General features: G+C 44.9%; 1 protein-coding gene across 1 annotated transcript in view; it reads right to left on the reverse strand.

The window, feature by feature from the left end:
- Positions 1-14,855, reverse strand: part of VPS53 (VPS53 subunit of GARP complex) — an 87,672-nt gene that overhangs the window by 39,688 nt on the left and 33,129 nt on the right. Inside the window, exons 7-11 of the mRNA XM_029912542.1 lie at positions 11,887-12,030; positions 11,082-11,224; positions 10,212-10,353; positions 7,414-7,515; positions 3,115-3,209 (exon numbers count right to left, since the gene is read on the reverse strand). Of these exons, the coding sequence (XP_029768402.1) occupies positions 3,115-3,209; positions 7,414-7,515; positions 10,212-10,353; positions 11,082-11,224; positions 11,887-12,030 (626 nt within the window). The remainder of the gene's footprint in view (positions 1-3,114; positions 3,210-7,413; positions 7,516-10,211; positions 10,354-11,081; positions 11,225-11,886; positions 12,031-14,855) is intronic.

Raw genomic sequence — 14,855 nt, forward strand, 5'->3', positions numbered from 1 at the left:
TACTGCCTCGTCCTCCTCATCTCCTTCCTCCTCTTCCCCGTCCGCTGAGGAACCGGCCGCGGACAATATCCCATCCTCAGAGTCCACGGTCAGGGGTGGGGTAGTGGTGGCGGCCGCACCTAGGATGGAATGCAGTGCCTCGTAGAAACGGGATGTGTGAGGCTGGGATCCGGAGCGTCCGTTTGCCTCTTTGGTCTTCTGGTAGCCTTGTCTCAGCTCCTTGATTTTCACGCGGCACTGCGTTGCATCCCGGCTGTAGCCTCTCTCTGCCATGGCTTTAGAGATCTTCTCATAGATCTTTGCATTCCGTCTTTTGGAGCGCAGCTCGGAAAGCACGGACTCATCTCCCCACACAGCGATGAGATCCAAGACTTCCCGATCCGTCCATGCTGGGGCCCTCTTTCTATTGGATTGCACGGCCATCTCTGCTGGAGAGCTCTGCATCGTTGCCACTGCTGCCACTGCTGCTGAGCTCGCCACGGTGTCCAAACAGAAACTGCGCTTCAAACTGCCCAGACAGGAAAAGGAATTCAAATTTTCCCGGGGTGTGGCTGGTCAGAGCATCCGAGCTCGGACTGCTGTCCAGAGCGTCAACAGAGTGGTGCACTGTGGGATAGCTCCCGGAGCTATTACCGTCGATTTCCATCCACACCTAGCCTAATTCGATATGGCCATTTCGAATTTAGCGCTACTCCTCTCGTTGTGGAGGATTACAGAAATCGATTTAAGGAGGGCTCTATGTCGAACTAAATGGCTTCGTGGTGTGGACGGGTGCAGGGTTAATTCGATATAACGGCGCTAAATTCGACATAAAAGCCTAGTGTAGACCAGGCCTTAGAAATATTGGTTGATAATAGTTAGCAGGTCTCAACTTTAACAGAGCTACTGCTCTGCTATAATATAGCTTTGTTTATTTCCAACATTATATCTGTTCATATCGCTCACAGAAGTTGTGCATAAGAGTCAGACGCTTATATCCCAGAGAGACTGAAGTGCAATCCGATGCCTGATATTCTAATTGTAACCAAGCTTGGGGGAAAAAACCCACGAATCTTAAAAGGCTTTCTTCCAGGTATCTCCTGAGAAACTGCTACAGATGTTGGCACCATGTTTCTTCACACTGGTATGGAAACAATTTTCCAGCAGAAAAGGAACCAGCTGCGTTCTGCCACGAACTAAGGGAGCACTAAACAACACTTCTGTCCCACCATCCTTTCTATTTGCTGCCCAAATACCCAATTAATTCTCTGAGAGACATCCCCTATGCAGATATCAATCAAACAGATCCCTCAAAAATTCAATCCCAGGAGAAAAGATTGTACAGAAAAGCAAACTTTTTTTTTTTTTTTTTTGGCTAATGTGGCAGTTTTTCTTTGAACTCCCTGCTGTCTGTAGCTATCAAGCTAATGTAAAACATCTTGGGGACTGCGGAAGAAAATAGGAGGAAAAAAATGTGAGAGCAGGAGCAGGGTGGGGTAGGATTACTGAAAACAGGGATTGAATTGGCCAAAGGGGGCAGGGAGGGGGGTGGAATGTTCATACACTTTGGTGTTTAGCTTGCGGAGAGGGAGGAAAAAAGACATTTCCCTTTGTTCTGCTGTGCGAGTGGAATCTAGCCCCAGAAGGGCAGACTATTGCACTTGTTTTTTAAAGCACAAAAGGTTTATGGGACATGGAAAAACTGACCCAGGATTGCTACCTGGCATTTCAATGCAACTGGGACACAGCAGGGTTCCGATCCATGACTGGAGCTCCTAGGGCTATGATAATATGAATAATAATAATTATATCACCACCATGAGCCTCTATCTAGTTTAACGTGGAGTTCTAGCCCACGAAAGCTTATGCCCAAATAAATTTGTTAGTCTCTAAGGTGCCACAAGGACTCCTTGTTTTTTTTTTTATCCAGTTTAAGTCCATTCATTTTTCTCTCCTCTAGTAGCCCTCAGGGAGCTGGCTGGTCACATGATGGTGACTCCTCCTCCGCTCCCCCAGCCCTTAAGTTATATTAAAAGAAGCTAAACTATTTTAAATACTTTCCCATTATAACTTTTCCCTGTAATCAGTCACTGCAGTTGTCATGGGGCATTATTTGATCACCAATGGGAGGGGAGGTGCCCAGGAGACTGTCTATGAAGATGTGGTCAAGCCTATGGAAAAGTTTGAAAGCCCCTAGGCTAGAACATCTTCCATTCAAAGGATCTCCAAATATTCTGCAGTGAGTCAGAAACAATGATGATGCTTTAATAGTTTATGGTGACTCAGATACTAAGCAAAGCGATGGGCTGGGAGTGACAGAAAACACATTTGATAATAGCTAGCACATTCATAGCACGCTTCATATGAAGCTCTTTATACAAGTCATCAAATCTCAGAACACCCCTGTAAGGTAGGTGTTACATCCATTTTACAGAGGGGTAAACCCACGCACAGCAAGGATAAGTCAGGTGCAAAACACTAATAAGCAAAACTATAGGTGTAGGACATGAGATGAAAGATGAGCATTTATCATGGAGGGGCAGTTGACTATGCTCTGAGTCTTCATTGCTCATATTGCGGGAGAAAAGCCTGCTTCCCAAGAAACCAACATGGATCCAAGCCTATGGGACTAGAGATAACACCATGATCCAATCACATCAGGGGCATTCAAACTTTGCCCAACCCAAGGCCACACTAGTAATTTACCAGAAGCCTAAATTCTGTTCCTGATTTGAATACAAACATCCAATGGTAGCCACTCTCCTTTTTAAATAAGGAAGCAAGAGGTGCGGAAATTAATGGAACCTGCAATGTGGTTTGGCAGCCCAGACTGTCAAAATGGTGCATGCTGAGAGTCACATCTCTCGGCAAGGAAGCAACAGACTGTGTTACAGGACTTGGTGGGCCCTATTTTGGCCACCTTTCATTGTGAATTTTCTAGCGTGGTGTGTGTCCCAAACACAAAAATCCCTCTGCAGTTTCTTTTTTTGGGAGGCCCATCTCTGTACATCACATCCTTTCTAAGAGATGGAGGATGTTGCTGATTAAAGCAAGCAAAGCAGAATTTGAGAAAACCCTCGTCATAATACATATTCAGTCAAGACAAAAAAAAAAAGGTGCATGCTTGTTACTCACTTGTCCTGGGACTCAATATATACATAGAGGTGAGGTTCAAAGCACTTGGAAATGATGCCATGAAATGGGTTGTCCGGGGCCTTCGGCTTCTTGGGCTGCAAGGAAACCATTTAGAACAATGATTGCAAACCTGCCATCAAACTTCTACAGAAAACAGCAATTAAAATAGCACAGCAGGACTTATGTTCTTTAGAACTTTATTGTAACCCAGAACTCTATTGCTAAATAACCAACAATGTACAGAGGGTCACGGTTTGCCTCAATCTAGCAATATTCTTGTGTGTTTAATTGTCTGGTTTATTTGTTTTGAAAGATGAAGTGTTGCTAATAACGTATATAACCTGGTTTGGACCCTTCACAACCTAAGATGTCCATAGAATCATGGAAGTGTAGGGCTGGAAGAGACCTCAAGAAGTCATCAAATCCTGTACTGAGGCAGGACCAAGTAAACCTAGAGCATCCCTGACAAGTGTTTGTCCAACCTGTTCTTAAAAACCTCCAATGACAGGGATTCCATAACCTCCCTTGGAAGTCTATTCCAGAGTTTAACTTATAGTTAGTAAGCCTCTCCAAATATCCAACCTAAATCTCCCTTGCTGCAGATTAAGCCCTTTACTTCCTGTTCTACCTTCAGTAGACTTAGAGAACAATTGATCACCGTCATCTTTATAGCAGCCCTTAACATATTTGAAGACTTATCACGTCCCCCTCATTCTTCTTTTCTCAAGACTAAACATGCCCAGTTTTTCTAACCTTTCCTCATCAGTCAGGTTCTCTTAACCTTTTATCATTTTTGTTGCTCTCCTTTGGACTCTCGCCAATTTGTCCACATCTTTCCTAAAGCATGGTGGCGCCCAGAACTGGACACAGTACTCCAGCTGAGGCCTTACCAGCGCCGAGTAGAGCAGGACAATTACCTTTCGCATCTTACATGCAACACTCCTGTTAATACACTCTAGAATTGTATTAGTTTTTTTCACAACTGCATCACATTGTTGACTTGTATTCAATTTATGATCCACTATAACCCGCAGCTCCTTTTCAGCAGTACTACCACCTAGCCAGTTAGTCTCCATTTTGTAGTTGTGCATTTGAGTTTTCCTTCCTAAGTGAAGTAATTTGTGCTGGTCTTCACTGAATTTCATCATGTTGATTTCAGACCAATTCTCCAATGTGTCAAGGACATTTTGAATTCACATCTTGTCTTCCCAAGTGCTTTCAACCCCTCCTCGCATGTAGTAAAATAAATGTATGATCTTTCTGAGAGTTGTCTTTTGACTTGTAGAATTCTCTTACAATAAAGAATAGTTTGTGTTTTTATAACACCTTTCAACAGAGGATCTCTAAGCACTTTACAAATAAATAGGGATGTTGTAAAGATTGGTTAATAGTAAGGAAACGCCATCCCCATCAGAGATGGGCACAGCAGCTGTTTAAAAGGAAGCAGCATAGTCTAATGGATGTGACACTGGATTAGCACTCAGGAGACCTTGGTTCAATTCCCACCATTGGAGTGCTGGGTGACCGTGGGCAAGTCAGTGCACCGATTTCCCCATGTGTAAAAATGCAGATGATAATACTGATGTCCTTTGTAAAGCCCTTTGAGATCTATAGAAGAGCTAGGTATTACTATAGGGGGAGGGATAGCTCAGTGATTTGAGCATTGGCCTGCTAAACCCAGGGTTGTGAGCTCAATCCTTGAGGAGGCCATTGGGGGATTGGTCCTGCTTTGAGCAGGGGGTTGGACTAGATGACCTCCTGAGGTCCCTTCCAACCCTGATATTCTCTGATTCACCAAATATAATTAAATGAACACATGCCTACATTTTAAGACATGAAATACACTATACTAAGGTGGAATTTAGGTAAGCAGATCACAATTCCAAGAGTTGCAATTATCAATGCACAGAGGGCTGTATGATCTCTTTCACTGTGACAACATATTTTATGGGTGGAAGGAGGTTATGTTTTAAAATTATCACTAAAAATACTATTTTTCATGTCAGATTTGCAACATTAAGTACATGCACAATTTGGGGTCATCGGTCTTATTCTCATTTTATGACATAAAATATTTTTAATGTGCCGAGCCTTACTCACAACCATGGCACCTCCTCCTTTCTGTGAGTCTACATTTCCAAAGCCCAGCTCATTCACTGATTCAGCAAAGAGTGTAAGCATGTCCCAGTGGGGCTGTTCGTGTGTTTAAAGTTCCGCACATGCTTAAGGGGAATGCTGAATTAGGGCTTGAAAGGCTACAAATATTTGTACCATATCTAGAATTTTAAAATGTTGATATTGACTCTTTCTGCTGTTGTCTCCATTTCTTAGCAACCAGACAATTTCACAGCCTGCAAAAAAAGCATTGGTGATTCAGTGGCAGAATTCTCACTTCCCTTGCCAGAGACTTGGGTCCAATGCCCAGCCAATGAAGAGCTGAGTTTTCCACTTTGAAAAAGCCTTTTCACCCTAAGAAAAGAAACTAGAGAGCTCTTTCCCATGTGCTTTCCTAAACAAGAGACAAGGAGGCACTGGGTCACCTGTGGAATGTGCACAGAGACTGGAAACGCCAGCATTTCAGAGAAATAATCAAGACTAGCGCACACAAAAATGAGTAATAACGTGTGGCTGCAAAGCCTACGTGAACCAACGATTTATGGAGGCCAGAACACTCCATGAACCTGGTTTCATTAACCTTTTCACGAACAACGACATTGGGGAATGCGAGCTTTTACGACGCTGGGAGAGAGCAACTGCCCAGCAACCCCCCGATCCTGTGCTTTGCCAGCGCCTGTGCATTCCAGCTGGGGGTGTACATTCCTCAGCTTTGGGAAGAAAGCAATGGGTGGCATTTCTAAAACGCACCGTTCCCAGAGGTCTCAGGAGCTCTGACAGGACCACCTTGTGCAGCAGGGAATCAGGGATTTACTAGGCTAGTGATGTTTACCGTTCCTGTGGCTGGAAGAGCTGGATTAAAGCAGAGGTTGTGTGTGTGTCTGTGTGTGTGTCTCTCTCTCAGTCTTTGCATCATCCTGCACCCCGCATGGCTGAGAGAGACAGACTACTAAATCTTCTAACAGTAGCAGTGAAGCAGTATTTCAGAGTGCATGAGTGCTGTCCAAGAGCTGCAGATGTTTAAGCTATTTCCTCCTGGAGTTTGATGGACTAATAAAAGGTTACTGTTGTCACAGTAAGGAAGTCTGCAGCTGGCCCAGTTTCCTTTTATTACTATCCAAAGTAAACAGATTAAATCTAACCGCTAGGATCACCAGAAGGGTTTCTTTTTAAGGTGGATTTCTTTGATTTCTTTCCCCTCACTCTTCTGCTCCCTCTAGTAGCCCTCTTCCACTTACATGTGTCCTCAGTCACCAGCACTAATATCTTAGAGGCTTTCTGCCTCCCAGCCCCCTCCACCCTTTCCTTTTTCTGCTCCTCTCCTGCCAGCAAAGGCGAGTGAAATATATAACGTGCAAGTGTTAGCCACCGAGTGCTGCCTAGGAGCAAACCTCCTTCCCAGGTGTGCCTCAGCTGGGCGGGGCTTTGCTGAGTGCATTCACAGCTTCAGCCAATCATGGTGCCATTCTCAAGCGTAGTAATCTGGGGAATGCCAAAAGTGGGGCTCCCTCCCCCACAAACAGCACTACACGGAATAGCATGACAAGCTGGCACAGACTTGATTTCAGGAAGGAAACCAGCTTCCTTGCATGCTGGGAACTAGACAATTCCCTGCTCAGAAATATTTGAATTGCCTTCTGACAAGTTAGTACATTCAGCTGTTCATTAAAAACAGGGGCTGGTTCTGCAGTTCATTTAGTCCTTCGCCTGCCTTCTGGCACCCGTGAGAATCCCCTCAGTTTTTCCTACACTTTACTCCCTCCCCAACACCTTTCCTTGTGGCTGGCTTTCTCTGTGGCCAGCACAGCAATCATCATCTAGGATCTGAAAACCCAACTGTATTCTGGTGTCTTTTGTCAGTAAAGGTTCTGCGGTTACGCTTCAGCTGCTGACCTTGTTGGTGACATGCAAGGTTGACTAGAACCCAGCTCATTCTCCCTACCTTGGAGGAGTAAAACCGGTTTGTTTCAATAAAGTGAGCACCTATGACCTGAAGTCACATGGGGAGATGTGTCAAGTGAGGGACCATTACTACGAAGTATTTGTTGGACCAAGATCACGCTAAGCATGTGGCAATGACAATGAACTTCTCAAATAGATTTGGAAAAAAAAGCTTAGGGACTTCCAGAGAGTCTCAGAAACTGGGACTCTTTTGTTTGCAGATAAGGAACTTGGAAGACTTACTCTATCTATATCGCCTTTCTCTATCACAGTTTCGTCTGTCTCTGTCCCACTTTCATCTTCCAGAAATGGGTTGGTGGAGGGAGGTGGCAGCTCTGCCTTTTTCTGTTAAAAAAAGAAAGTCAGTAAAGGGAGAGAAAGTTTCCTTTTGGGATATCAGCCACATTGCTGCATTCTCGCTTTGCCTTCCTAAGCCCTTTCTGCATCTCCCCTCACTGCCCAATTGTCTTATGGGAATAAACCTACAGATCCCGGATGATCACAGAACATCGAAAGCAAGTATCAGCCAGGGATCTGCTTCGTAAAAATGCAGAGATGAATTCAAGGCTCAATAAAGTGGAAGACTGACGGTGAGGAGTACTGCCAAGTGTTACGTGCAATGCGCCTCAATCCTGACCTCCTGCGAGAACTAAAGTCTAGTCCTCTATCCTCCGCCTCTGCACTATCAATGCATCTCACTCCTGACATGCGGCATGCCCTTCTGTTCCAGTGCTGGGCTCCCCAACTTCAACCACTCTGCCAATGCACCTCAGGACGGGAAATGCTGGCTAATGAGACCACAACAAATTCCTACTCTCCCCAAATTAGCCCTGGGATCTTTAATAGCCAGCAAGCTGGGTGGTCAGCGGGTCACGGTTCAGGGCTCCACACTCTGCTCGCTGCTCCATCAAGCATTAGAAGCAGAGCCCAGAACTGGTGCTAAACACTCAAGAGGGAAGAAGCAGAGTTTGAACTAGTGCCAGCACTGGTCTTTGCTGGCTGACGAGCGAATGGTGCTGTGGAGGCACTAAGAGGCTAGAGAGGGTAAAGAGCCTGCTAGGGGAAGGGGACCAGAGTGGCTCCCATTGGAGGGCAACCCCATAAAGCACTTCTTGGTCAGGCCTAGGTGGAAATATAGAGATGGGGAGAATATCCCCATGTGAGACTCCAAATCACATGGTTTCCAAACTGGCCTAGCCAGCCAAGACAGACTGTGCTATGGGGCAAATCACAAGTGGTATGAGAGTGTGATATGGTAGCCAGCCCCAGTGCATGAAGGGTTAACCCAGAGATCTGCCTGCCACAAAAGTAATGGGGGTGGGCACAGAAAGGTAGAGAGCAAGTGGCTATGGCATGGCTCGCTCAAGTGTTCTTTCCCCCGCAACAGGCTACGAAGCTAGAAAGGGCTCCCGCAATCAGGATGCATTGTTCTTGGGCTGCTTGGTTTTATTTGGAATCTTTTGTTTACGACTCGGTGCACAAAAGCTCCAAGGAAAGGGACTAAACTCTGCTGCTGGTGGCAGTGTCGTTCATCGTTGCCAGCTGAGGGTTCTGCCCTCTGGTCTCCAGCGGGCTTGGTAGAAAGTGAGGTGGCACCTCATCATCTGTGCACTCCTCACACAGGAAACCTCTGCAAGCTCCTTGTAACTCACAGAAACACTACAAAGCATGCAAAGCCAGAATGGGGCTTTATTGGTTACACTCCTACCATTCAAAAGGGGCCCACCTACTACATTGGCCAAGTCTTGCCCAGACTGCATTGGCAAGACTTGGTTGTAACCTCTTTAAACAGGGGCTTTATGACAGAATTGCTGACACAACAGTTAACTACAGACATGAGAACAGTGCTGCTGCAGCAAATCCTGCATTACAGCTCCCCTCTGCCAGTCGTCTCCACTGTGTATTGTCCGTATACCCGTATATAATTACATGCTTTGTTTTATGTTTAAAAAGAGTTCAGATTACAGCAATCCAGGGCTTCATGGTCCCTAAATAGAATCAGAAGTGGGAGAAAGGCTGCCAGGAAAAGAAATTAATTTTCCTTATTTCAAACCCTCTTCTCTCCTCTTTTGTTGTTCTTCAATTATAATCGCTCCCGTGCATCCCGTTTCTGAAGGGATAATGAGAGCAACCCAATGCAGTCAGATAATTAACAGCACATTGGATAATAAATATTCTGGAAAAATGAAAAATCAGATTGTTAAGAACTCTCTAATCAATCAATTGAAGAACTCCCCCTTTAACTGGCATCATCCACTGCATTGCAGCAAAGAGCAACGGTTCAATCCATCATCCATTACACCTACACAGCTCCCTCAAAGACAAGAGTCCAAACAGGCCTCCGCAGATGAACAGTGCGGAGCAGTGCTCCTCAAACTCACGGTCTTTGAGCCACATCTGGAATTTGTGCTGTCTAGGCAGCATTTGATTAGCACTCCACTTGCTCAGCTTAGATTCCAGGCAGAAAAAGCAGAGTGACAATCCCAGGACACTCCCTAAGCTACTGGACATGCTGGTAACAGACAGAGCTCGGGACACTGAAATGAGACAAGGCAGCACGCAAGCTGCCAGGATCCTGTCCCAAAGCCGCTTTCCCCAGCAAATAAGAGTAAACCCCACAGCTAAGGCGGGATGGGACCTTTCCCAGGCAGTAATTGGAAAGGAGCTCTGAGAAGAGGGGAAAAGGTTCAGTGAGGATGTTGCATCAGTGTGCAAGAAACTTGTGTCATGATGAACACACTGCGGCACAATTATGTGGTGGTTCTTCATAACAAAGGGGCTTCAGCTGTAATTTAATTCAAGAGGCGTAGGAGAGTTGAAGTAGGAGAACCATGCATCTCAAGAGATAGGAGAGGAAGGGGGTCCTCTGTGCCCCAGGATCCCACCACCACACAAACTCTCTGGGCTAACATCTTTGGAGTAGAGGAGGGCTTTCAAAAGATATCCTTTATAGCACCTCACTGCCCCAGTTACAGTGGAGGATGGGAGTTTCTTCCTGTAACAGCTGGGGCTGTAGGGCTGTTCTTTAGAAGTTTCCTTACCACGGTCCCGTCAGCCAGAGTGCACCCCGAGAAGCGTTTAGCCATCAGCCCTTCGAAGTTGGTCGTTCTCTGAATGGCAAACAAAAGCAATTTCACCTCAATCTCTTTAGCTCTTGTGCGCATGATCTTAGCAAGCTCTGTCCTGAAAGGGAGAGGGAGGGAAATGAAGGATGTGATTTCCTGCTTGAAGAGAACTATCAATTACTTCTGCACATATTAAGAAAAAGATTTGAAGCTTATGGTCGTAACTCAGTCCAGTTCCTATAGCGAACCAGCTCTCATCACTAAATTCCAAGTTAATTCCTAAGCCATTCTCATTTAACTACTAACCTCCCATACAGATTAGGTTTCAGAATTCATACCCACAGTTGTTGTGAGGTTTGTGCGTAACAGGACACCAGCCCCTACATCCAACGTACTCTTCTTAGCCAGAAAACCCTACAGTAACAAAGCTTTGGCAAGAGCAGTGCTTATAATGGGGGTCAGAGAACAGCAGCAGGGACGAGGGCTTTGGGGACCTTGGTTGGCGCATACTTTTCGGTCTCCTGGGGGGAATTGGCTTTCAAGGAGCTAGCTCTGTGAGATGGCAGTCCCAGGCTTCCCCACCACGTTACTTATCTACAGCTCTGCTGCAGGGAAGTTGTTTTTCCTTTTATATCAATATCTGTGTATTAAATGTATTTCTGTGATTCTCTTTCAGGATTATCACCTAAACAGCATTTTTTTCCCCTTGTAAGTCCCAAGCAGTAGCCATTCTACAAAGACATTTAGCTGCAGCATTTTAAAATCCTACAGATCTGCCATCAACTCAGCGAAAAACACTGATTGCTACAGTATGCCCTCTTAGCAAAATTCACTGTTTGTGCTCACCTCGTAACATGGCAGAACTCAACGGCGATACGCTCCGTCATGCACCACTCCTGCGGAAACATACGCCCGTACTTTTCCTCATAGTCCATCAGCTGACGTTTAATCCAAGCATAGCGTCTGTCAATTTTATCTAGCCAGGCGACCTGAATGAGATGAAGAACACTGTACAGTCCTGCAGCTGCTAATATTTAGACATGTTGCCTAAGTATATTCTAGTGCTTTAGAGAAGAAGCGGGGCTAAGAAACTTGAAGTCATATGGAATTGAACAACAAAAATAATACTTAGCACATCTTCAGACTTCTTAAATACAGGAGGGATTTTCAGACATGCCAAAGTGATTTAATAGCACAAGTCTTACTGAATGTCAATGGGAGTTGTGCTCTTAAATCACTCAGGTGCTTTTGAAAATCTCACCCATTCTCTCATTTATTCCCAGCAAGGTACATATTATTCCCGTTTTAGAGAAGGGGAATTTGAAACCCCTGAGGAAGTCAGGGGGATTAGAGTTTAGGAATTCCTGGATTCCCATTTTCAGCTGGCTTTCAAACTCTGGCCCTTGGGCCACTAGTTGCCTGCAGGTTCCTTGCTAGAAGGAAAAAGTACAGCCCAAGACCACGTCTCCTAAATCATCATCCACTCAATAGCACATCATTAAGTCGTTACTCATCTCTGACACAGTTAGTTCAGAAACAAATATTACAAAATCAAGCTGGGTAAGTATGAAATTAGTAGCTGCCAACAAAGCAAAATCTGTTTCTTTTGCAAAACGTAAAATCCAACCACAGCATGCTGTGTTCCACTTACGTCTTGGTTTTCCTGGAAAAGTACCAGGTATTCCGAGAGGTGTTGTTTAATAAATTTCTTGATGATTTCCTGTTTGATTCTGGGATCTAAGACGTTAGCAACTAGACATGCATCACGGAGGACATTGCTGGGTCCGCCAGGCCTCTGTCAAAATAAACAAGAACAAAAGGTTTACTAGCCAAAAAGCCTAAAGGAGAGATTGCAAAATCTACTGGCTTTTGTAGCTTCATCTTGTTTTTGTCCTCTACTATTAGTTCCCTTTTTCCACCACTGCTGCTGCTGCCCCTGCTTATTGACGCTCAGGTATCTGGGTTCTGGTGGATGAACAATGAAACATCTCTCAGCAAAAGGTGCCCTGTGGCTTGACAACTCGATTGCTACCTGCTGGAAAAGCGCAGCCAGCTCAGCACATCATTTTTGTTAAGCCCTTCACTATACACAGAATAATTCTCTGAAGAAGGAGGGCTAACAAAGCAATCCTGGGACAAGCAAACGTGTTCCCACCCACACGGACGGCCAAAATATAAAATAAAAATAAAAAGCAGACAGGAGTTGATCAAAGCTTCAACATTTAGAAAGTTATTTGATTGCTGGCCGATATTGGCACGTACCACAGCTTTACTGCAGAAGACCGCAAACATCACAGTTGCTTAGAAGCATCTTCAGTAAAATCCCACGCCCCAGGGGAGTTTCAATTGGACACAGAGTTACTCTTCGTTCAGGGGCAATTCCAAAGCCTCTCCATTGATTTCAATGAGCTTGAAGTAAGGTTGCCATTGTGCAATCCCTGTTCTTAAACATCTGCTGCGTTCCACCAGTGCAGTGGTGGGCAAAGCGATCCCTATACTTGAACAAGGGCTTAGTAACATTTCTAAAGTGTTTTGAGGCCCATCTGCATGAAAGGTGCTTTATTCTCAGAGAACTCTAGGCTTTGCAGGAGGGATAAGCAAGAAGAAGTAAAACAAGTCTAAGCATTGTTACATGTATTATCACCATCTTTTGCATCCCCATAGCGCCAAGCAGGCCAGTCTTGGCCCACTGTGGGAGGTGCTGTACAGAACAAAGAGACAGTGCCTGTCCCAATGTTGTTACCTTTTATAAAAAACGTGGCCTAGATCTGTAAAACAGTGCAGTTCTGCTGGTCTTAATGGAGCTATAACAGCTGACCCCAGCTGAGGATCTGACCTTGGAAGTGAATTTTTAAATTAAAAATAAGAGCTCTTTAAAGCGACAGTGACAACAGTGGTCAGAAGCCAGAGACTGGCGGGCTGCCACTTTGCAAGCTTCCTTTACACAGCCTTGCCATCACAATTCAGTCATGACCTGCGACACACTTTAACTGCTCCTAACCAGGATCTGCTACTGCTATGATCTTTGATGTGGACAACCCTCTCGCTACAAGACTCGTTTTGTTTCTGACAAATAAGCCAGATTTGAGCCCAGGCCACCAGAGAAGGAAAAAAAATTAGGACATTAACTGCACCTTCAGGTGCTCATTTAAAATATTAAAAGTAAACCATGAAACTGATGAGACTCTGTTGTATTCATGGGTCATGTCCCTGGGCAATGAAACTGCGGGTCTCTTTGTCTGTTAGTTCCTTGAAGAGACAAGGCAAATGATTTATTAGGTACATGGTCAAGGAGCAGTGGTGGTATTTTGGAAGACAGAGTTAGCTCCTCCCGTGCAAGGAATCCAAATTCTCCACTGAGCAAACAGTAATTCAAAATTATTGCTGGACTTCTGCTTCTTAGTATGCACGAACATACCGGCTCATTGCAGCATAGTGGGGTTTTCATTTTTATGCTGCTCCAAGGACTGGCAATGGAGCCGAGAGGCCTGGCTAACTTTTACAATCCATATACACGCACACTTCAGCAGCAGGTAGAGCTCATGAGGCAGATTGCTGAATTAGGGAAAGAAATGTGAACTGCAGCCAGCCACTCTGCTCTGCGAAGTCTGGACAGTCAGAGCCTCCCCTTGGGACGAACTTCTTTCTTGCTAGTATTGTCTTTTGTAAACAAGACTTTTGGTGGCTGCTAGGTAAGCTCAGTAGAGAGTATGGTAGGAGAGCCATGCACAGACAATCAGCTGGGTGCCTCCCCAGAATTATTAAAAGCTGGGACCAAGCACAAGAACTTGCTCTCTATAAATACATCAGGAGGGTAAACAGCTATTTAGACTAACGGACGTTAGCACAAGAAGAAAGGGGTATACATTGGTCATGAATAAGTTTAATCTGGAAATTAGAAGAAGGTTTCTAACCATGAAAAGTGTTTTCCTAGGCAGCCTTCCAATAGGACACCATCCAGATGCAGCCTCTCCGAATGATCAAAGACATCAAATAGTATGAATTCCAGTTGGATGAAAGGATCCGTTTTCTAACTGAACAGGTCCCACTCTCTCAAATGGTCACCCAATGCTCTCTGAAGCAGTATGATCTGCTCCACGTGCCTACCAAGTTCCCTGCGGGAATCCACTGGGACTGACCCAGCGAAAGCAGGATGGAAAAGAGCGCCAGAAGAACTAAAGCAATGTGTCTAGATGTCATCAATACGCACCTGTCCCTCAGCGGCACCGTAGCCCATAAAGCGCCAGATTTGGCTCAGGCAGAATATCATAGAGGCGTGTAATGCGTTCAGCAGCCTCTACACTATCCAAACAGCACGAGAACTTACCCAACCTAACTTTCCACTAGGGGTAGTGAGGACAAACAGTCTAACTAGTTTTGATAAATCTGGATCTTGATACATTTATGAACAGGATGATATTGGGTTGCCAGCAACAGCAGGGGACTGGGCTTGATGACCCAGAAGGTCCCTTCCAGTGCTGTTTTGCTAAGTTTCTAAGACATTATTATTTATGGTCACAGGGAGAGGATACAGGAATATTGAATGAGTATCTATGGCTATTTAAAAAGAAAAACAAATATTAACAGTTAATGTTTTAAAGTGCTAATTAATCCCAACAC

Source organism: Terrapene carolina, unplaced genomic scaffold (genome assembly GCF_002925995.2).
Source record: "Terrapene carolina triunguis isolate 2854851 unplaced genomic scaffold, T_m_triunguis-2.0 Scaffold231, whole genome shotgun sequence".
Lineage (NCBI taxonomy): Eukaryota > Metazoa > Chordata > Testudines > Emydidae > Terrapene > Terrapene triunguis.